Source organism: Pongo pygmaeus, chromosome 17, assembly GCF_028885625.2.
Source record: "Pongo pygmaeus isolate AG05252 chromosome 17, NHGRI_mPonPyg2-v2.0_pri, whole genome shotgun sequence".
NCBI classification, from domain to species: Eukaryota; Metazoa; Chordata; class Mammalia; order Primates; family Hominidae; genus Pongo; species Pongo pygmaeus.
Window position 1 is genome coordinate 90,414,544 of NC_072390.2, and position 22,957 is coordinate 90,437,500.

At 47.7% G+C, this 22,957-nt stretch overlaps 1 protein-coding gene across 1 annotated transcript; it reads right to left on the reverse strand.

The window, feature by feature from the left end:
* Positions 1-10,151: 10,151 nt before the first annotated feature.
* Positions 10,152-21,730, reverse strand: PTGR3 (prostaglandin reductase 3). The gene is made up of 2 exons (XM_054461182.2): positions 21,388-21,730; positions 10,152-14,880 (listed from the first exon to the last, which is right to left on the reverse strand). Exons 1-2 carry the CDS (start codon positions 21,594-21,596, stop codon positions 13,956-13,958), a joined length of 1,134 nt encoding a protein of 377 aa, XP_054317157.1. The 5' UTR covers positions 21,597-21,730; the 3' UTR covers positions 10,152-13,955.
* Positions 21,731-22,957: the final 1,227 nt, after the last annotated feature.

Sequence of the window (22,957 nt, forward strand, 5' to 3'; positions counted from 1 at the left end):
AAAATGAGCATCTTGAGCTCAGCTTCAAGGCTTCCCCGGCTCACAGCCCTGCTCAGGTGCAGTCCTCCACACTCACATTCCTTCCCACCTCCAGGAAAATGCAGAGCTCAAGGCTCTTCCTAGATCTCTGTCAATATCCCTCTTGCAAAGAGATCCCAGCACGAGTGGGATCCCAGCACCCAGCAAAGGGAGGCCATTTCCACACACCGCCTTGATTCCTGATAAGGTTTTGCTGTGTCCCCACCCAAATCTCATCTTGAATTGTAATAATCCCCATGTGTCAAAGGTGGGACCAGGTGGGGATAATTCAATCATTTGGGCGGTTTCCCCCATACTGTTCTCCCGATAGTGAGTGAGTTCTCAGGAGAACTGATGGTTTAATAAGGGGCTTCCCCCTTCACTTTGCTCTCATTCTTCTCCTTCCTGCTGCCATGTGAAGAAGGACGTATTTGCTTCTCCTTGTGGCATGACTAAGTTTCCTGAGGCCTTTCTAGCCATGCTGAACTGTGAGTCAATTAAACCCCTTTTCTTCATAAATTACCCAGTCTCAGGTATGTCTTTATTAGCAGTGTGAGAACGGACTAATACAATGCCCCTTAGCTGGTCATGGGGTCCAACTCTCATTCACAGTCTGCTTACTGAAGTTCCTTCCCTCTACCCCAACATTTGGTGATCTTAGCAGCCAGATAAGGGTGAAGCCGAGGGAAAGACATTCATTCCTGCCCCTTGGCATTGGCTCTGGGTAGCCGGATTCCCAGGACTGTATGCAGTCACCAGCGTTTTTCATGCTTTTCGTGTGGGTGGCCTTTCCCGGTAAGGAGAAAGATATACATACAAGGAGCCATGACTGCCATGAGAGGCCTCTCTCATCATGACCAGTGACTCTGATGCCACACTTGGTTCTGGCCCTTGGCTCCTGGTTAGGGACTGACGTCCCTCATCCCTGATGGTCCCGTGGAGTGATGCCTGGGGGATGGCCCATCCTGGTTGAGTTTAGGGCTGTGTCATAGCTGGTCACACGTTCTTAGGGATCACGTCCTCTATAGTGGAAAAGTGAATGAAGTGTTTGAATGGAACACAACCTGCTTGCTGATGTGTGGCAGTAGCAAGCCTCTCTGTGGATCCCTTTCCTAAGTGACAGAATTTTCCACCGAATATTATCACAGATTTTCTGCCATTAACAGAATGGGTAGATGACCTTAGAATTAAAAGCTCTAGAAAAAGAATGCTGCATTTTACTTTTTAAAAAAATTGGAAGTGCTTTATATTATGCTGGGAGAGTACAGCAGGGAGAGGCCCACCCAAGGCTTGGGTGAGAGTGGCAGAGTGGTGTGTCCTAGGGCAGCTGCCATTCCTCTTCAGTCCTCAGTTTCCCCCCTACAAAACAAGGGAGGCAGACGATACCATCTTTAAGGTCCCTCTTGGGTCAGAAGGTCTGTGGTTCTGTTGTCACAGTTATAACTCAGTAGCATCCTTTACCCCTTGGGAATGCATGCAAAAGAACATTATCACAAACCAAGGAACTGTGGATTCGGCAGGGTGGAAGACTCCTCATCCTCAAAGAAATAGTGTGAGGAACAAAGTTCCCTTTCACTCCCAAAATGACGAAAAACAAGCCATTAGTCATTTCATCAAAGAGGGGTTAGTCCTGATTCCATTGGCCAGCCTTCATTTTGGGAAAGTGATTAACTATAAATTTATCTTTAAACTTTCAACCATTCAGCACCATAAGACTGGAGAAAATAAAAATAAAAAAAATAAACTTTCAACCAGGCCAGGTGCGGTGGTTCATGCCTGTAATCCCGGCACTTTGGGAAGCCAAGGTGGCAGGACTGCTTGAGCCCAGGAGTTTGAGACCAGCCTGGGCAGCATAGGGAGGCCCTGTTTCCACCAAGAAAAAAGAAATTAGCTGGGCATTGTGGTATGTGCCTGTGGTCCAAGCTATTTAGGAGGCTGAGGCAGGAGGATCCCTTGAATCCTGGAGGTCGAGGCTGCAGTGAGCTGGGATTATGCCACTGCATTCCAGCCTGGAGGATGGAGCAAGACCCTGTCGCTAAAAAACAAACACAAAAACTTTCAACCAATCTCCATGTTCTTTAATAAATGGACACTCTGCAAGTTAAAATGACTACTGGTGTGTAGTACACGAAGGGTTCTTATGGCCAGCATCAAAGACACTTATTTGGTGTCACCTGGCTCAGTTTTAGGCAGGGTAAGGGGTCTCTGCTGGCAGCAGCCAACAGCCATGGTTCACATCCCAGGGGTAAGCTTGCTCCAAGCAATTCACCATCGGGGGCTGAAGGCAGGCACCCCACCCCATGGGTAAGCTTGCTCCAAGCGATTCACCATGAGGGGCTAAAGGCAGGCACCCCACCTTGTGCTGGGAAGACAGCTGCTCACCCGGCTGCTGACCTGCCCTGTACCACTTCACCCGTGCAGCCCTGGGACTTGGCTGGACCTGCAGAAGAGATGGCAAAAGCCGGAGCCTGCTTTGGTGGCTGGTGTTCAGGGACCTCCCTGGCACCTGAACTCCCACTCCAAGAGTGGCTGGAAGGTAAGGCGCATTAGATAAGCCTCTTTGAGCCCCAGTTCCCTTGTGTCTTCATTTGTGAAATAGTAATACCATCTCCTTTGCTGAAGTAAAGAGTGCAGAGTCTAAGCTTGACCAGCACCCCAGGGGTGCCCCATGAAACCCTCACCATGCCTGCCCCTTCTGCAGTGGCCCCTCCACCTTGGCACTTATGTAGCAGGGAGTGGGTGAGCAAGGGGCCTGAGATAAGGAGAAGCTTGGTCCTGGGCCGGCCTTGATTCAATGCCCGGCATGCCCCGTGTGGCCCTTGGTGCGGGGGATCCAACAGTGATGCCCTTGGCCCCCCTCGGTGGTCCTGTGGGACTCCACCTCAAATGTGCATGGGAACCTCATGGGGACATCACCTCAGCCCCAGAGGGGACAGGTGTGCCAGGCTGGCCCTGTCTCGTCATGGTGGTTCTGGAATTCTCCGATTCCACAGAGCGTTGCGCAGTTTCCCTTCCCAGCGTTCGTTCTGTCTCTTCCCATTCTGTCTGGTATCTTAACAGCAACAGAGATTTCTTGTGGTTCAGGTGGGATTGGCCACTCCCCGGAGAGACATCTGTTCCTCTTGCCATGGGTATACTTTGCTTAGCCCAGCCTTGTGTTGAAGGGGTGGTGTGGCAGGGTTTGGATGGAGTAGATGCAGATCCTGTCCCTCAGGCATCCGTCCAATGAAGCAGTCTGAGATGGCCCGGAGGACGGCATGGCTGAGGGAACGCCCGGGAAATGGAGCTGGGTCGCTGATCGCCTATGCCGGGAAGCTGTCTACTTCTGGACCTTCCCATGCCACGAACTCTCTTATTGCTTAAGCCAGTTTCAGCCAGATTTGCTGATGCTTGTACATCAACACATCCTGTTAGATTTAAAAATAATCCACTGAGGGCCTGTCACAGGTTAATTTTATTCCACTTAAAAAAAATTTAGTTTCTTCCACTTTTGGGTGATAAGGATCATAGGGATAATAAATTACAAAACCTTGCTATTCACCGAGTGGTATCTCCTCTCATTTTTCCTATTCCCAAGTCCAAAAAACCATAAGGGCTGTAACTACTGTCCTGGCATCAGGGCTTGGGGAGCCTGTGCACACCTCCCAGATGGCCGTTTCCAGAGTTCTCCTCTGTGCCTCTCTCATTCCAAGGGGAACACAGGGAGAGGAGCTGGTACGACTGAGGGCTGGGCATCGGGACAGGCACTCTCTGCCTTATGGGATGGCATCCACAGGTTAGGGTTATTATTATTCCTCCTGCATAGATAACAAACAAAAATGAAAAATCTGAGGTTCCTGTTGGTTAAAAATCTTGCCCGAAGTTGTGGCGACAATCTATGGAAGAGTGGGCTTTGAGCTCAGGCCAGTCTGACTTGCAGGCACATGTAGGCAAGACACAAGTCCCATCACCCAGTGGAGTCTCCCCAGACAGCACCTTTGTCCATTTGGAATGGGGTCCTCACATGTGAGCCAGGCATGATGGGCAGAATCCTAAAGAGACTCTTAGTGGAAGGATGAAAGTTGGTCTAGTTTATCTTTGACAGTCCTTCTTACCTTTCCAAGGGTTTAGTATTCCTTGTCTTGTTCCCTCGCTGAATCATTCAGTTGGCATATTGGCAGCCTACTAAGCATTGGGTACTTCTTGGGACCCTCTTCGGTTCCAGTACAACCTTCTCTGACATATGAGGGTCAGAATAGTCCAGAGACTCCAATTCCAATGCCCAAGTATTAGGCACTATTGAGACTTTTGAAAAATCCAGCACTCCGGGATTTATTCTGGGGAGTGCTAAGGAAGCACATGGGTTTGCTGTCAACAGAACATTAAAACTGGTCTGAAGAATAAAATATGTATTTGTTGCACCATCAGGTGGACACCCTAGACCTGTGCTATCTATCTTCTTTCGCCTTCCCAGTTGCACAGATCGGTTTACCTGGTTTTCCAGGTGAGCAGCCTCAGGCAGTGAAGGCCCGTGATTTGCCTGAGGCTGTGGCGTGGGATTGAAAGGAACCAGCGTCAGCTCTCTAGGGTCTCATTTACAACTGGAAAAAACTGGAGTGCCTGTCCTGAAATCCTGCAATAGTACACACTTGTGAGGCACTGGGTGTGGACTTTTGTTCCATTTTAAAATGAAAGTGAAAAGCATACCTTAATCTAATACTTATCAGCAGGTACTATGCTCCAACCCCACAGTAAAGTCCTGGGAATACAGAGATGACAGTGAGGTGAGATGGGTCCTGCCTTCAAGGAGCCCGCAGTCTCCAGGGAGACACTGCGGAAAGTGTTAGAAATGAGATCTGAATGAAGTGCTTGTGGAACCCAGCAGTGAGAAGATATTTGCCTCCGTAGGACTGGGAAAGTCGTGAAAATAAACTCACTGAAGTTAGGCAAGCGACAAACTGCCTATACTGTCACCCACCAGTCCCATTATTAAATGATAGCCACATCTTTTTAAGATTTGCTGGTCAAAGCGAAGGTCCCACTGGCAGCCAGAGACCCCAGGGCTCCTCAGATCTCGCCTATGGTCTACAAAGGCCCCAAGAAGCTGACATGCACACGAGGTCCAGCCTTCCTGTCCCCAGCCCAGCTCGGCCCAGCCTTCCAAAAGCTTTCTACTCCCGTTCTCCTCACCCTGGCTCCTACCTTCCCTGCTGCCCCTAATTTTCTGAGATCATCACCGACCGCCTCAAGTCCTTCCTCTTTCTGCCTCCAGTCTGTGCTGGACTCTGGCGAGTGCCTAAGCGGAACTGCTGATTCTCCTGCTGCCGCTGCTCACAGGCATCTCCCCAGACCCTGCTGCTCAGCTCCATGGCCTCTCCTGTGGGTTGTGGCACATGCAGAAAAAGCACATCAAGCCTGGCTACGTGCTCCCAGGAGACTATGTGCTGTGCTGACCACAGTCGGAACCCCAAACAAAGGATGAAGGTCAGGTGCTCAGGGGCATGGCGTGGGGTCCTGCCCGATTTCCACAGAGCAATACGTGAGAGCCCAGAACAGATGCTGGCTCCCTGCCTGGGCATCCAGGGCTATCTGCAAATTCCTAAAACTAGATTTTATCTATAGCTCAATTGGCTTCTTTTTTGATAACAAGATGTTTTATTGCATTTGTCCTAGATAGACAGGTGTTATTCCAATGGCTACAGTGGTGTATTACGAAGCATTTGTATGGTTTATAACGTTTCCCTTATGAAGGCTACTGCCTCTTACATTACTATAATTTCTATGGGCCAATCTTTAAATAAATGCTACATGTGTTGCTGCATCACTTGCTCCAAGTGACCCGATTCAAAGGTGATATAAATGGGATGTTCCTCCCCTTCATCAGGATAATTGTTTAGTATCTTGCTAATGACGACATAAGCCCAGTGACAGCGGACCCCCCAAAGGCCGGCTAGGAGTTTTACTGACCACTCCAGCTAAAAGAGTGAGGTTTAACTGGTGACCCCAGACCAGGGGGGAGAACACTGGCATGACAAAGAATTCGACTAGAAAAGCATAAGGGAAACACCAAGGAGTTTATGTCCTTTTGAGCCCTGCCTTGATCTGAAAGGCGGTGAAAGTGGAGGTCTAGGGCCCACTGTAGGCCACTCCTATTACCTTTCTGGACTTACTTCCTGCCCTGTCTAGAACTGTATGAAAACAACTCCCACCAGAGCCCTCCGAATATCAGACATACAATCAGGTGCCACAGCTGAGTTTCAGAAGGCAGGTTCCTTTATGAAGCTGAAAATGTGATAATAAAAAGGAACCATTTTCATAGTTATAACAAGCCCTTGTTTTTGCAGTTCACACCCAGGTAGCCTTCGGATTGCTCTGAAATGCCTGATGAAGTAACATTTTGCAAGATGGGAATCTCTCCAAAGGCAGCGTAATAATCCAGGACCTTGCTACCAGCAGCATGGGCGGGGGGTGGGGGGGGGGGGTCACCTGGAAAATGCTGACTCCCAGGTCCCCTGTACCTCCTGAATCGGGACCAGTATTTGAACAGGTGACTCGTACGGACGTTAGCGGGTAGGAAGCACCCCTCTCAGACCAAGACAGCCTTGGTCTGAGAACTATCCACGGACTCAGGCTCTGCTCAACCAGTGGTAAGTGATCTTGGGCAAGTGATTTTTCTGTGCTTTAATTTTTCCTTCTCTAGTGGGAATCATTCATCTCTACCCAATTAATAGTAGAGAAGTGAAGACAGCAAAATTGCAATCAAATACATCAAATGGGCAAATAAGTTCTAAAATGTTACAAAAAGTATATGTACAAGTTGAAAGGACAAATATTCTCCAATACTGATAATGGTGGCATTTTAATTTTCCTGCTGCTGGAGAATGAGCATTCTCTACAGTTGGCCTGACGCCAGGGCTCCTTCAACTGGACCTCATTCCACAAGTAATTCTCCAAGTTACTTTGAGTAAAAACCCTCAAGGAGACAATTCAATTTCCAAATGTAAATTCCAACAACATACAGAGGGAACACTATCGCTACCAGTGCCCTGGTGAGAAATGAGGTTTTCTACAAAATGTGATTGCCTTTGACATTGTTGCTGTTCCTGTGAAGTGGTTTTTCAATGTTAAAAGAAGCTGTTTCTATTGGGAAGGGATTTGTTCATGTAAAGTTGAAAGTTTACGCTTGTTATGCATGAGTTCGAGGGAAGGAAGACAGAAACGATGTGGAAAGACATGGATGTTCAATGTCATGTGGTTTTGAAGGGCTTGCTTCTGACCCTTAATTATGATCTGTCATTTATACAGAATATAGGGTTCTTGCCACATGTGAGCATGAAACGTGGACCCACTGATGTCTTCCCCACACATATCCCCTCTACCTTAAAATACTTCCTGCCATCAGTGAGTGAATTCATCCCCCAAGGAGCTGAGTCTACAGGATTCAGAATTTGATTTTGGGCAGAACAGCAAATTCAAATTCTAGATATTCTGCTATGAAGGCAAAGATTATGATAGTCAAACATTATCAGCTTTCTATAGGCAAAAACATGTAGGTGAAATCCTTCTAGAGAATGAACGCTCTACACATGATTTTCTCTATTTGATTTTCTTTATTTGATTTATAAGAATACATTGATAGGAGCCCTTCCTTGTAGCATTAAAACTAAATTATGGATATTACACCATTAATTCCATTGAGGCTGATTTGTTTTCAACTTTCCGTGATATTTAGACGACACAGAATCAAATGATCTGGAATCCTAATTGTGCTGGATTAGAGTTGAACACACTTTCATGGTCAGAACCGTGATACTTCTACTGGGTTTATCAACTCCTCCACAAAAAGATTCATAACAAAGGCCAATTGCTGTTCTGCAAACTCCTAGTCAGCCGTATCCCAAAGGACCCGGGCAGATGGTAAAGGGGACTGCAGAGAAGTCACCTGGTGGATGGGGGCACTGGCCAGTGTTCCAGCTTCACTTCTGAGTCCAACGGGCTCTGTGACCTTGGACAGGGCACCTTTTCTCTCTGGGTCCCAGTTTCTTTTCTTCATTCATAAAATGGGTAGAACTAGATTATTCTTTAAATCCCAAATTTAACAGTTTAAAAGCAACTGGGACAGGTTGCAGTGGCTTATGCCTGTAATCCCAGCACTTTAGATGGCCGAGGCAGGAAAGTCACTTGAGCCCAAGAGTTTGAGACCAGCCTGGGCAACAAGGGAGACCTTGTCTCTACAAAAAATAAAAAAAAAATTAGCCAGGCATGGTAATGCATACCTGTAGTCTTAACTACTCAGGAGGCTGAGGTGGGAGGATCACTTGGGCCCAGGAGGTCAAGGCTGCAGTGAACTGAGTTCATGCTACTGTACTTCAGTCTGGGCGACAGAGCGAGACCCTTTCTCAAAAAAACAAAAACACTAATTGAGTCTTCTCATTCACAAGGGCCAGAGACGGGTGCAGGCTCCTTCCAGCTCTAAGTTTCTGCTGGCAACCATGGACCCCCAGGGTTTCAGCATCTAGGGCAACCCCTCTTTTAAGGACACCATTCCTTACCCACGTTTCAACATCTCCCACCAACCAAAGAAACCATCCATTTGATCATTCTAACACCCTGTTCAGTTCTTTAGGTGCCGAGGATAAGACACAGTAATTTTATGAGGATTCTTCTGAGCTCTAAGTATAAATCCATCTTTCATATTAGATGCTACCACCTGCGTGAAGGATGTTTTAATTATTTTAATTTCGTACCGTTTCAAAGACACCACCAGATAGTGCTCCTCAAGGGAAATTTTGGCTTGGGGTGGAGGCACGTGTTCAAATTTCTGCACTTCGGCCAGTATGCCGGCTCATGCCTGTAATCCCAGCACTTCGGGAGGCTGAGGTGGGAGGATTGCTTGAGCCCAGGAGTTCGAGACCAGCCTGGGCAACATAGTAGAACCTCATCTCTAGTAAAAAAAATACAAAAAAATTAGCTGGGCATGGTGATGCGCACCTGTAGTCCCAGCTACTCAGGAGGCTGAGGTGGGAGGATGGCTTGAACCAGGGAGGTTGAGGTTGCAGTAAGCCATGATTGCACCACTGCACTCCAGCCTGGGTGACAGAGCCGAGGTCTTGTCCCCAAAAAAAAAGTCTGTACTTTGGCCCACTGCTTCTCAGCATACATGAAGACGTATTGGTTTTCCCCAAACTGTGCTCAGCATGCTACTTACCCTTAAGGGCACCCCAACATGCTTCCTGAGGACAGTCAAGCCTCCTGGGATGCAGTCAGCGAGCACCGATGGGCAGGTCTATAATGGGCAAGAATAGACTCGAGGACAGTGTGGACCACAAGGCCCCTTTAGTCTTGCTGCTGTGTCACACTAGCTACTCAGCTAGGGAAAGAATTAAACAGGATTCAAGCAGACATAATTGAAATATGTCCTTTTTTGACTTCCTGTGAATATCAACTACTACCAAGAATCACTTGATCTGATACATATTATTAAAATGTTGTTCGTGTGTTTTGTATAACTTTTTTTTTTCTTTTGCCAACGTTCCATAGTTTGTTCATGGTAACAACAATAAGGTTCTCATGCCAAGCATTCCTCCCTTTACAAGGGGGATAGCATGATGCCATAAGCCTAGGAAAAATAAAATTCAAAGTTTAAAATGAAAAAAAAAAGAGTAAGACTTACTATTTGATAGCAAACGGGGTGACTATAACCAATAATAACTGTACATTTTAAAATAACTGAGTGTAGCTGGATTGTTTGCAACTCAATGGATAAATGCTTAAGGAGGTAGATACCCCATTCTCCATGATGTGCTTATTTATTTCACATTGCATGCCTGTTTCAAGACATCTCATGTACCCCATAAATATATATACCTTCTATATATCCATAAAAATTAAAAATAGAAAAAAAATGAAAACAAACTTTAAAGCGACCACACCAACCATACTGGTAATCCAGTTTAAAGTGGCCACACCAACCGCATTGATAACCCAGCTTAAAGTGGCCACACCAACCGCATTGATAACCCAGCTTAAAGTGGCCACACCAACCGCATTGATAACCCAGCTTAAAGTGGCCACACCAACCGCATTGATAACCCAGCTTAAAGTGACCACACCAACCGTACTGATAACCCAGCTTAAAGTGACCACACCAACCGTATTGATAATCCAGTTTTGTATTTTGACTTCGGAAATATGATCATAAACGTTTAATTCTGGGCCATAACTGGGAAATTAGTTACTGAACATCTAACTTTCAACAAAAAAGCCCATGAAGTTTACAGATAACTCTTGTGTTTAAGTAATAAAATATTTAATAAAATGAAAGTATAGAGAAGAAAATTATGAATTCATAAATCAGGCCATTTTGCATCCAGATTGCATTCAGAAAACTTGTTTAACACCTAGGAGATTATTGTCCAAAGCTGATAGTGCTTGGTCTTTTTTATCATTGTTTTTGTTCTGAAAGCTGTGCATTACTCACCTATTTTTATATAAATCTGAAATACAGTATTTATCCCATATGTCCACATGGTAAAGTAATCAAGAAAAATATTTTCAGTGCTTAGCACCCCCACCCCAATTTAAAGGAAACCCTGACTGTAGTAAATTCATGCTAATTGAGAACTCTGGGGAAGGGGTTAAAACATTATCCAGGTACAAGTCGGGTGGCCGTTATAAATGTTACCCAAATAAAAGCCAGAAACAGGAAGCCAAAAACCAGGTCCCTAAGGCAGGCATGTGTCTTAAATGATATCATTTGTCAAGTTTCCAGCATCTTGTGGTAGTGAACACAAAAAGAAGGTCTGTGTTGTACTGAGGACATTACATCCTCATTAGCTGGAATGTTCCTCAAGTACATAACGCAGGATTTTCATTTTAATAAGAAGCAGCTACTTGTCACTGCACTTTCATTAGATAAACACAGAATGTAATACTAATGACCATTTACAGAGGCCCTATCCTACTCCTGAGGAACTTCATCCAGATGAAATCATATAATGACAAGTTAGACTATATCATGCAAAACTTCCTTCATTTCTTTGCAAACTATTCCCTGAAATTTTTTTTTTTAATGCTGAAGTCAGTTAACAGCAGTAGTCATCATCAAAGGAACCCCTAAATGACACTGCTGGTATTTTCTGCCTGCAAAATAGGCTTGAAGGAATAGCATTTGGCTCTTTAGAAGTCATAACCAAATGGTAACAGATCACTGGGACTCCTTGGTTTCTCAGAGGCAAGCTCCTTCCACCCTGCCTGGCTGGTGACCTTAAGCCCGACATGCAGAGAAGTCCACACTGAGAAATAATTTACCCACTGGGATTGTTCCACCCTGGCCCCTTCTCTAAAAAAAGACTGACAATTGCCCTGAATTATGGATGTACTTTTTGTGATATGTATTACAGTTTGGAAGAAAGGTGTTGAGACCATGGGACCATTTCACCTCCCATTAGAGGCTGGTCTTGAACAATAATCCCAGAAGATGAAACTGATGCTGAACTATGACCCTCAATTTACAAATCATTTTTCAAAAGAATAAAAAAAAGTCTAAACATATTTTTGGCATTATCTGAATGGGCGGAATCTTTCATGCTTGTTTTCTAAGAATAAGTGAAAACAGCATGCAGTGCACTTTCTTAGTTTGGGGAAAGAGAGAACATGAGGTTTTCAGATTAGATTTTATTTTAATCCTGGGTGTTTGAATTTTATTTTTACATAGCTACATTTAGTATATTCCCTCAAAACATAATAAATTTCTATTCTGTAGCTTAAGGGATCCATCAGTTAAAATGTTGGTCTTTCATCTTTATTACCCTCCCGTTAAAATGAAAGAAACCGGGACTCACTTCAGTTTCGAAGAAGCAATTTAGCTGGTAATGTCCTTACTCCCCAAGTCTTTACAAAGGGAGAAAGTATATTATTGCTTAGATTTCACACATCTATCTGCATAAGAAGCAACTAAGCCTTTTGGACATAGACTATGTTAAATTTAATAATATTCTTTGATTAGATTATTTTATTACAACATTTTTCCATTACCAGTCATTTCCTGTGCACAGTTACATTCATAAAACCTGCTCCCCCCTCCTCTGTTTGTTTGTGAATGTAAAAGCGAGGCAAAGTCTCTTTCCGTGTGGCTGTGGCTGTTAGGTCTGAAAGGGACGGATGAATAACTAAGCACCACACTGGACGGGTTTTCCTAGTCCCCTGCACCAGTAACCCTTTGCTATAATGAGGACACAAAGAGCGTCGCATCAGGCCGCTACCCTTCTTCATAACTCAAAAGCGTCACAGTGGCAATAGCCTCTAGTGCTATTTGTCTTTAGTGCAGTTGTGACACTTCGGCATGATCCATAATTTGGCAGCTATTTACCGTGACATTTCCCTTCAGTGCAGCCATAACATTCAGTGAAGCCATTATTTGGTTCCATTTACCATATAAATTGTATTGTTGTGCATGCATGCTAGCAGCTACATTAGGTACCTGAAAATGAGTAAATCTTGTAAAATAGATACTAACAGCTATTCAGCAGTAGGATTTCCTTGCTCCTCAGATGGAAGGAAAGAAAAATTAAATACAGTCGCCAAATTTCCTAGAGCATCTTTAATTGCGTCCCTATTTATTGAGCAGGTTAGATACACCGAAACCTAAGACTTTGAAAAATAATCTGGTGGGCTTCACCTTCAATTAGAAGGGCCCCATTGGGTTTCAGCGCAACGGTGACAGTGGCAGCAGTCTTCAGGGCACTAAAGGTTAAGAGGGAAGACGATGAGCCACGGGCATGATTCAGAAGAGAGGGTGCAGGTTTCGCTGCTTTTCCTGTGTGGTCAGTGGGTGAATGTGGGACATCAGGCTATAGTGCCAAGGAGCATCTCATTCCACCAGAACACGTGGAGAGAAAAATGGGAATGCAGAATGAGTGGCTGCTGTTCTGTTTCCAGAATCAGAGGTAACGCATAGCTTCTAGTTTGAATGCCTCTAAGGAGAAGCAAATGTATTCTTCCTTGAGATGACTGAGGTCCCTACGGCGCACAGGGCGATGGGACATACTGTACCTCGAGCAGCGCAGCACGCTGTTACTAAGGCCTTGCGGTGTGCCTAGACGGCGCTTCCCTTCTGGGGCCCGTGTTTTGTGGCGAACCCCCACTGAGAATGCAGCGCATACTTTTCTCTTTCCTGTGCCTGTATTAAAAGTCCCCCTAATCTCTGTGGTTTCCCTTTCCAAAACCTACTTTCTGTCTATGTAAGTTTTCAACATTAATTTGCTGCTTCAGAGGAAAGAGAATATTTCCATTTCACATGTGCCTTATCAGGTTGATGGTAGATAAAAGCCATTACGTGCTACTTCTTCAAAACACATCTGTGTTCACGGAATCATTTTTCTAATAACAAAATCAAATTTGGGAGGGAATTCCCCCAAATGTCCATTTAGATAGTTGGTTAGTGATTTATAGAAAAAAAAGGACCATTTCCTGAGGATACAGATTCTGAAAATATATGGCTGGCTTTTGCTACACTTGTCACTCATGAACTGCTTATTAGCATAATTCTCCCAAAGCAAATTCCCAAATTCTCCCAAAGCAAAGAAGAAGTCGGGAACCACTTTCAAAACAGATTTTAAAATCTGATCAAGCTGAAGAAATACTGACTCGATCAGATCTGGCATCAGGAATGAATTTAGTTCCCTGGAACAATAAAATCCGGAACGAGACCATCCATGACTAAAGAATTGAATGTAAGCGTTTTCCCTCTTAGCCATGGAGGGAAGTTTTATTAGCACATTTTTTTTTTTTCCCCAAGAGAAGAGGAGGAGGAGAAGGAGAGACCTATTCATTAACACCTTACTTTTGTTTTAAGAAATATTATATCCATTACCAACTAAAAATAAATTGATTTGAGTAATTCTGAGACATAAAGTGCCCATTTTCTTTCTCCGTTGATTTATGTCATTGTTCTGTTTTTACAGCTTACTGTTGACAGAGTGAGGTAATTCAACTACAATTTTTCCAGTGTTTTTTCCCATGTACATATAATTGACAGCACGGAATATGGACTCCAGGCCAGTAAACCTGCCCTCTGGAGACAGATCTCCAAGGTCCACCTCACAAACCAGGTCTCCACTCACACACATCTCGAGCAAGTGGCTCATGGCTGCTTGATACTTAGAAAGGTAATGGTTCAGGAAGAAGCCCTGTATGCTGGCAGATTTCTTGAGCAGTTTGGCTGGCAACGTTCCTGCTTTCACAGGCGAAAGGCCAGTAGGAGTTTGGTAGCCAGAGATAAACCCTATTACTATCAAGCGCCCTTTCATAGCCAGGGTGTCTACAGCCAAGTCAAACATGGCTCCCCCAACAGATTCATAGACCACATCGACGCCTTCAGGGTACTCCTGCTTAAGGACGGTACCTATGGGTTCAGTTTTATAGTTGATAGGACGATCACAGCCAAGAGATCTCAGAAAAGCAGACTTTTCATCAGAAGAGCAGGTTCCAATTACATGGCACTTTGCCTTCTTTGAAAGCTGCACGGCAAACTGGCCCGTTCCCCCAGCTGCTGCTGTCACCAAAACTTTTTTCCCTTCCGACAGTCCTCCGAGCTCTTTCAGGCTGATGTATGCGGTGGTGCCACTTACCAGCAGGGTAAGATACTCGGGTTTCACTGAGGGCACTGGAGTTGCAATGTTGGCAGGCACAACTGTGTACTCAGCAAAAGAACCAGGTGCCATGTAAGCCACAGCTTGGCCAACTGTGTATCTGGCACTAGCAGAGAGGCCTAGGGCCACCACCTCCCCAGTGCCTTCGAAACCTATGTCAAAGGGAGGCTTAACTGAGGGGTCATAGCGGCCTGCTGAATAGTTGATGTCAGATGCGTTAACACCAACAAATCTAAAAGAAAACAAACAAACAAATATGTTAACGATGGGTTTTTTGTTAGGCATTTAGATTCTGCTTAGAGAAATTCCTCTAGTTCTGGCGACCCTGGAGGGGTTGCTAAGCTATACAATCTGATCGAATTTGAGAAAATTAGTCCTGCTGCTCAGATAAAAAGAGAAATCAAACAAGTATTAGTTCAATGTGCTTTGTACTCAGTTTTTGGCATATTTTATCCTTTCATCAGTTTAGAAATAATTTCATATCATTTTAAATGGTAAGTTGTTTGTTTCACATTTTCACATGCCATTTATTTCCGTCTTCTTTCAAAAGTAGAAATAAGCAAAAAAATAAAAAAAAAAGAAAAGAAGGAAAAAAGAAAAAGAGTCAGGAAGTCCTCATTATATATAAATTTCACTGGAGCTGTGAGTTGGAAATTAATTGGCCTCTTAACAAAGATGTTAAAAACAACACTGGGATAAAATATATTCAAAGAAGTAGACTTGTATTGATTCTGGCAACAATTTAACACTTAAGATAATAATAGTAATGACAATGATATTATTAAAGATTGATGGAATGTGCAAGGTCGCTGGTTGCTACATGTTCCTGCAGGGGTTGTTTGAAGCACTGTTAGAGTGGCTGTCACAAATTTTCTTTCTGATGTAACTACATCCAGTGTGAAAATACGCATTTTGATTAATTGAACAAAAATTGGGTAGAGAGATTTTTATGAAACATTCAACATTTCACAGTCCTTTTCAGATGAAAAGGAAAGCAAATCGTCACTATATTTTTCCTCAACAAGAAGCAGAGACATAACTTGATTAATACCAGATGATTATTTTCATCTTGGTATCCGGAGTCAATTTAATTGCGAGGCCAGTATTTTTCCCAGCTTTTTTCATCTCAGTATACCTCATAACAAAAATATCCTGATACATAGGAGGAAAAAAGCCATCTACTAAGAATGTCAGAAGGTGGCTTAGACACATAATGGAAGACCCTAAAAATGTCATTTCCACCTGTAATAGAATGAAAAGATAATAGTAACTGGTGTCAGGAGGAAAGCTGTTAAGCAGGTCATTTAAAAGGAATTCACTTAATTTAACTTAATAAACCAAAACTGCCCTGTATGTGATACACTTTCACCGTGATATAGATAATACTCTGCGCTTATAAATGCTCACTTATGATCATCCCCCATGTATCTACAGGACAGAAAATTCTCTGTATATTGTAGAAATAAGAACGCGGGGAGCAACTGCTTTCTGTTATGTCAAGCTGCATTCAGACGCCAGCACACCACACAGCCTCAATAACACCCCACACAATTCCATACCCATAGAAGATACACAATCATGAGAAGGGGGAAGATGAGTTTTGCTGGTTTCTTATTTGGAATTTAATATCAAGATGCCTACGTTCTATTTTTTTTTTTCCTACATTCTATTTTTAGAGAAGGGAAAGAACCTGCCATCTTTCCTTGAAATTTACATAATTCTCAAGGCCTGGCGTTTTAAAAAGGGCCCACTTCCCTGGGAGCTTGCTTCTGGACTTCACAGCAGCAGCCCAGGGCAGAGCCAGCTGGAGCCCGTCTCAGTGCCTCTGTCTTAGGCTGTAAAGCAAACTCCAGGAAAGGTGCCCGTGGGGGTGGAAGTGACGGCAGGGTTTGCTCTGGAAGTGGGGGGACAGAAGCCGACCCACTGCCAGTTGTGTTCTGTGCAATCCTTTGCCCACGATTAACCCTTCCCACACCCTTCATCCCTCCCAGCTTGTCCCCCTGCTGTTTCCGCAGTCCCAAAGGCAGTAGCCGCTCCTCTGCAGGGAGACCCCGCCTTGGGGGGACACCCGGGGCGGCCAGCCCCTTTGCGACGGCAGCCCTCCCCACCTCGGGATGGGCGCGCCCTGGGGGGCTCTGCAAGAGGAAAATGCAACTCCCCCCTCTCCCAGCCCCAGGCTGTGGTTTGCCACTTCCTGGTAAGAGGTGGAGAGATGGAGCAAGACGCACACCGGAGCAGCCTGGGGAGCGCGCACACGCGCTGGACCCGGTTAGCAGAGGCCAAGTTTGGGAGGGGGGAGTGGGGCTCTGCTGGGAGCTGGGGCGGCTGCAGCCAGCCAGTGGCTGCTTGAGTTTGCCAGGGGCCTTTGCTTGAAAAACCACACCAAACATCGTGGTTATTCGCAAGGGCAAGCGCTGGAGCGGTGGCAGCAGACGCGCGGGGCCCGCGTGCCCGTCCAGGCTCCGTCCATCCAACTCCCTCTCCCTCAGAAGTGCCCGCTGCAGCCCTCAGCTCCAGCCGTACAGTCCCTACGGCGTCCCCACCGCCACCACGGAGAGGGGTTATTCATCGACCCCAACTCCCGGGCGGGCCGGGACCGCACAGGCCGGGCGCCGAGGTGGAGTTGAGGTTCCTCAGGCCTGCGACCGTGACCTCGGCCTCTCCGGGCAGGGCAGGGGCCCCGGCAGGCGCGCCCAGTCCGCGCCCTTCGTCCCAGCGCCGGCCGCGCAGCTCCGCCTGGGTGGACAAGTTCTCTCCGAGTCCCGCGCACGCGGCGCGCCGGAGCGCAGTGGCCGACAGACAGGGCCCGCCGGCGGCTTGACCGTGACCTTGGCCTCGCAGGCACCCCCATTTCTCACCCCCGCTCTCCCGCCCCGCCGTCTTCTAAATTGTCTGCGTCGTCGGTGAAGGAGGCTTAGGCTGGCTGACGGCAAGAGCCCGCGGCGGCTCGGCTGGCTCCTCGCACCAGGCTCTCTCCTTGGTCTCCCTGCCCCCGGTTCGCGGACCTCCACCTCCACCGGGATCCCCGCTTTGACGCGGCTTCGCCCCCGCGGCTGGTGGGGACCCTCCACAGCCCGGGACCCGCCTGAGTCCTTACCTCTGCGTGAGGGTCCGCAGCTCGCGCCTTCCGCTCCACCAGAAACAAGTTCAAGCGCAGCAGGCACAAAGCGAATGGGGGGCTCGGGACGGGGAGCAGGGACGGGGAGCAGGGACGGAGGGGCCAGGGAGCCACAGAAAGACAAGAAAGACACACTGGGAAGGATGCGCGCATTTGGAGACCCTCCTTGTACCCCCACCCCCCCTTTAATTGAAAATGTGTGCATGCAATAAGCGCAGGATTCTAGTAATCTGACGGGAGGATCCACTTAAAAGACTAAAATCCAGGAACCCCAGGAAAAAAGAATAGGACCGGCGCAGGCATTCTCCAAATCTATACCCTTCTAGAGTCACCAGCTTATATGTACTTAAAAAGTGCTAAACCCCCTCGTCATGTTTACTGAGAAACAGAGCGATCCTGCGGAGGGGAGAGGAACGCTTTCCTCTGAACAAAAACCAAAGGCGAGGATTCAAGTCCAGAGTAAAAGCCTTCAATACTGGGAGACAAAACAAGGTCGTCCAAACCAGACCTACTTTAAGAAAAAAAAAAGAAAGAAAGAAAAGAAAAAGAAAGAAACAAAGAAGGAAAGACAAGAAAGACGAGAGAAAAAAGGGGAGGGGGGGAATCTCGGCCTGGAGAGTCAGCAGAAAATACTGTTCCCCTCCCGTAAGCAACAAACCGTTTATCAAAAACGCCTTCCCCATCCCCCACCGTCCCTTAGCCATTCCTACAAACTCTTTGCTCCATTATCTTACCCTTGAGCAGAAAATCGTTAGAAATATTTGGAAACGAAATAATCTGTCACCTTCTTACGAAAAAAGCTGAAAATAGTGCATAAACTGACTTAACCTGGGGATGTCTCTCTCTTTCTTTTCTAAGGACTGAGCATAGAAGGGGAGATGGGAAGTTGTTCTCGGATACACAAAATAGTAAGGTAAGAACTGGATAAAGGACCATCAATTATACATTCTATAGGGATTTTATACGCCCCTTCTTACATCTTTTCTAAATAGTAAACTTTATTATCCTAAATCAATGTCTAGCTTACAAGCACATCCCTCCCTGTGAATGAAGAATTTGTATTTTGTGCTAAGATGCAATGAAATGTGCAAATGGTTCACTGAAAGAAAAAAAATCAGACAGAGCACAATTAAAACCTCCAAACATCTTTCCCAACAAGGGAATTTAGGCTTACTCAATTCATTCTAGAGCGGATTTTATGATGATAAAAATGAGAAGCACTTGCATAAAATTTAAAACAATTAACGTTGCTTAGGGGAGATTTGGTCTAGGATTAAAATGAACTAACCTGCAGTGAATTATTAAGCCTCTATTCTTAAAAAATTCGGTAAAATGTCACATCCACTGACACAGTTTGCAAGAATACAGGATCTTCCTACAACGTGGTGGTGGGAGCAGATTTTCCAACAGAGTAGGGAAAGCGGGAGGCAAAGATTCTGTCCCCTCTCAACTCAAAAGAAAACTGGCCCCATTCTTTTCCGTTAAGGATTCAAGGAAGAAACTAGGGGTCAGGTTGTTCATATGGAGATACTATTTATATTAAAGGGATTCCTGGCGTGTGTGCAGGGAAAAAAGAGGCATGGATTTTAAAGTGGAGCACATTGGGGAGCTCCAAACATGGGAGTCTCCCGCGTTCTGACCACAGAATTCAGGGATCCACCTGTCTCCCGCCCCGGGACCAACCCTGGTGACCCAGCGCAGGCAGTGCGCCTAGGCACCCTGGCTGTGCCTCTCTCCCCAGGGGAGAACTTGCCCTTTGGGGAAGGGGAAAGGGAGGGGTTCCAGGGCAGCAGTAAGCCTGAGGGGAGAGGAATCATAGGAGGAAAAAAACCCCACAGAGTTTATTAACACTCGCAGGTAGAGAGGCCCAGGAGACCCAGCGCAGCCCGGCGGGAGCCCTCTCCACCTCTCCACCGAAGGCGGGTGGTCCCACCAGGCTGTGGCTTATAGTTCTCTAACGCCCCACCTTCCCCCTGCCCTTCCTCGCTCAGTCGCCTCCTCCCCATATCACACCATTTCCAAAAGGAATTTTATTCACAAACTTGTGTGTGTGTTTATACTAGTGTTTGCAATCAAGAGTACACTTTACCAGAAGGAGAAAAAGGGAAAAACCCTGTGTGGAACTTCTTGCCCGTTAAAGTTTGTTTGGAAATCTTTTCAGTCTGGTGTCATCTCAACTTCTAGCAAATCACTCATGCGTTTTGTGTGCTCCACGTGAACACACACTCAAGCACTTCTTTTTAGCTGGGCTGGGTGCACGCTGTTACTCTCAACAACACTGGCATTTCATCCCATAATGAATCAATCCTCTGCTGTGTCCACAGCCAATGCAAACATTTTCAAGGATCCCTACACACTCCCCTTTAAGCCATTCCAGACCAGCCCCCCACCCCCGCCTCCACACAATCCCACCCATGGTTCAATCATTCTTCCCAAAAGGTTTCCAAAAGTTTTATATCGTGATCAGCATTCTTCCATACCACAGTCTTGTCAGGAAGGCTAATAGGAATCTCGAAAATGGACAGATTAAATGCTGCACCAAGCTACTTAGGAAGGGTACATTTTGTCCTTCAGTCCGTGCAAGGGACTTTACGGTACTTTCTAGCACACAATTTACAACATAGTTAGAGTCAGAACTTACTCCTCCCCTTCGATATTATTATTCAACTTGAAACATGCAGCACCGTAAACATTTCGATGGGACTTTGCAGGCCTCTGCAGAGGGCATAGAGGAGCGCCTTGCCAGTCAAGTCGGGTAGCCAGGGACCCACGGAGCAAAGACCTAAGCGGGCATGGCTCCGATGAAGAGTGAGGTCCGTTTCCTCCCTGTTGCTTCGCCAGTTACTAAAGATGAGTGAGGCGGAAACGCACGACAGTGGGGAGCGCGGGGGATGGAAAAGCCAGAAGGTCTCGCAGCAACTCGGTGTCACCTGAATGTCTGCAAAACGTGCCGGCAAAGGCAGCCATGCCCCCACCCCGACCCTGGCCCAGCTGCCCGGGACGCGCGCCACGCGGCGGTCGTTACACTCAGGGGACAGACAACAGTCACACTGCACTGACAGCACGCAGACAACACCGGCGAGGTGCACACCCACACACCCAACGACAGGCTCCGCCACTGCGAGGCGGCTGCCAACCTGGAGGGAACAGGGAAAGCCAGCCGGGTCCCAGCCTCCTTCCTCCAAAGCACGTTTACCTAAACGTCGCAGTTTGCGTCCAGGCTGGTCCCGCTCCACCCTAGAGATTATGTCAACGCAGGAACTGTGGGTGCGCGCGGGCGGGCCGGCGGGGAGCCTCCCCTTCTGGGTCCCGTCGGTTTTATTTCGGGAGCGGGAGGGGGAGGAGGGAGGGCTGGAGGAGGGGAGGGGAATCCCAAATTAAAATAACCCTCAGTTATGAGGACGTTCGGTGGCATCGGATAGTCACACCAGCAACAGTCACATCACATTCGCCTTCGCCAGATGGCGGCGGGTTCAACTTCCCAGGATCTCGCAAACTCAGGCTGTGCGCCCGAGCGCGCGCCGGAATGTGGGCACGCGGGAGGGCTGGGGACTGCGGGAGCGGCGCGGCGCGAGCCCGGGGCGAGAACGGGGGCGTGGGGCTGGGGGGCGCCGGGCTCACCGGTTCCGGACGAGGAGGTCTCCGTCCCCGGGGAGCGGCACCGGGCAGTCCCGGCTCAGGGTGACGGCCTCGCGGAAGTTGGGGCTCAGCCGGGTCACCACCAGCTTCTGCATGGCTTTGGGAATGGCGGAGCCCTGGAAGTCCAGGAAGTGGCGGGCGTACGACATGTCCACGATGGCCCGGGTCCCGGCGGGCACCAGCCGCAGCATGGCCCGCGCCTCCGCCCGCTCTCTGCGCCGACGCTGGCCGGGGTCGGGCCCCGCCCGGGCCGCTCGGCTCGGCTGTGCTCTGCTCCGCTAGGGCGGGCGGGTCCGCCCCTCCTCCGGCCCGCGCCCTCCCCTTGGCTCCCCCCTTCCCCGCGTCGCCCGCTCCGGCTCCCCCCGCCTCCCCGGCGCCGGCGCAGCCCCCGCGAACCCGGGCGCACCACCCCGGGTGTCCCGGCCTGGGGACCGCTGCCGCCCCGGCCGCTGCTCCTTTAATCTTTTTGTTTTGGTTTGAATCTGCTCGGCGCAGACTGGCCAAGGATCCTCTCCGCCCTCCCCCTTCCTCCTGGCGCGGGAGAGGCACCGGATATCCCCACCCTCCCCGAGCTCTAAAAGCCGGATTTGACTCCTCTCGGGCAAGGGTGGCGGGGGGGACGGCGGGCAAGGGGGGACGGGGGACTCGCGCGTCCCGCGGTTGTCTGCGGCCCCGAGCCGGCGGCAGCCCCGGGCGTCCCCGGAGCGGCGCGGCGGCCGGCGCAGGCGCCTCCCCTTCCCGTGCGAAGCGTTCACTTCCTTGCAAGGTGGTACGAATCAACCCCGAGCGCGGCCCGGGCCGCGGGGCAAGACCGGGGGCCCCGGGCCGGGCGGGGAGCCCCTGCCGCCGCCGCCGCACGCGCACCCGTACCGACCGCGGGGCGGGGAAAAGTCCAGTGCCTCCCGCTCCCCAGGCTGGTGGCTTCCTGTCCCCGGAACCCCTTGCCCGTGCTTTCTGTCCACGGTCTGTCCCATGCAAGTTGCACGAACTAAGCCATTTTATTTATTTTGGCCTAGATTTCATGTTTTTCCATGAATGTTTTAAGTAGATCTACAAGACTGTTACAGGTTTCCTATTGGGAGGGAACACACATATAGAAAACCAGAAGGCCAAATTCCCAGAGCACAGACACATTTTAAAGTTCTAGGTGGGGATGCCGAGGGACTTAACTGAATTGGAGACGTTGCACTGCTGTGTGAGGACCTCATTTTCGAACCCAGCTAGAAAGATCTGTCGTTCCATCGTGTCCGTTTTCTGCCTACTGGCGTGCATGGACCAAATGTCAATTCACTTTTTATAGAGGGGCCAAATTAAATATTTCCACACTTTTCTGTGATGAACTAAGTCCATCTTTAAATTTTTATTTAAATTGTAAAATTTAATTTTAAAAATATCTTGCTTTTCAGTTACTCACGAATTACCAAAATATAAAAGCCACTCTGAGCTCCTCCCCAGCCAAATCTAACCCCCCAACCTGAGATTGCAAAAGCGACACAGGTATTTTTTTCCCCCAAATGTAGGACATGCTTCACCCAAGGGTAGTTTGGATGCA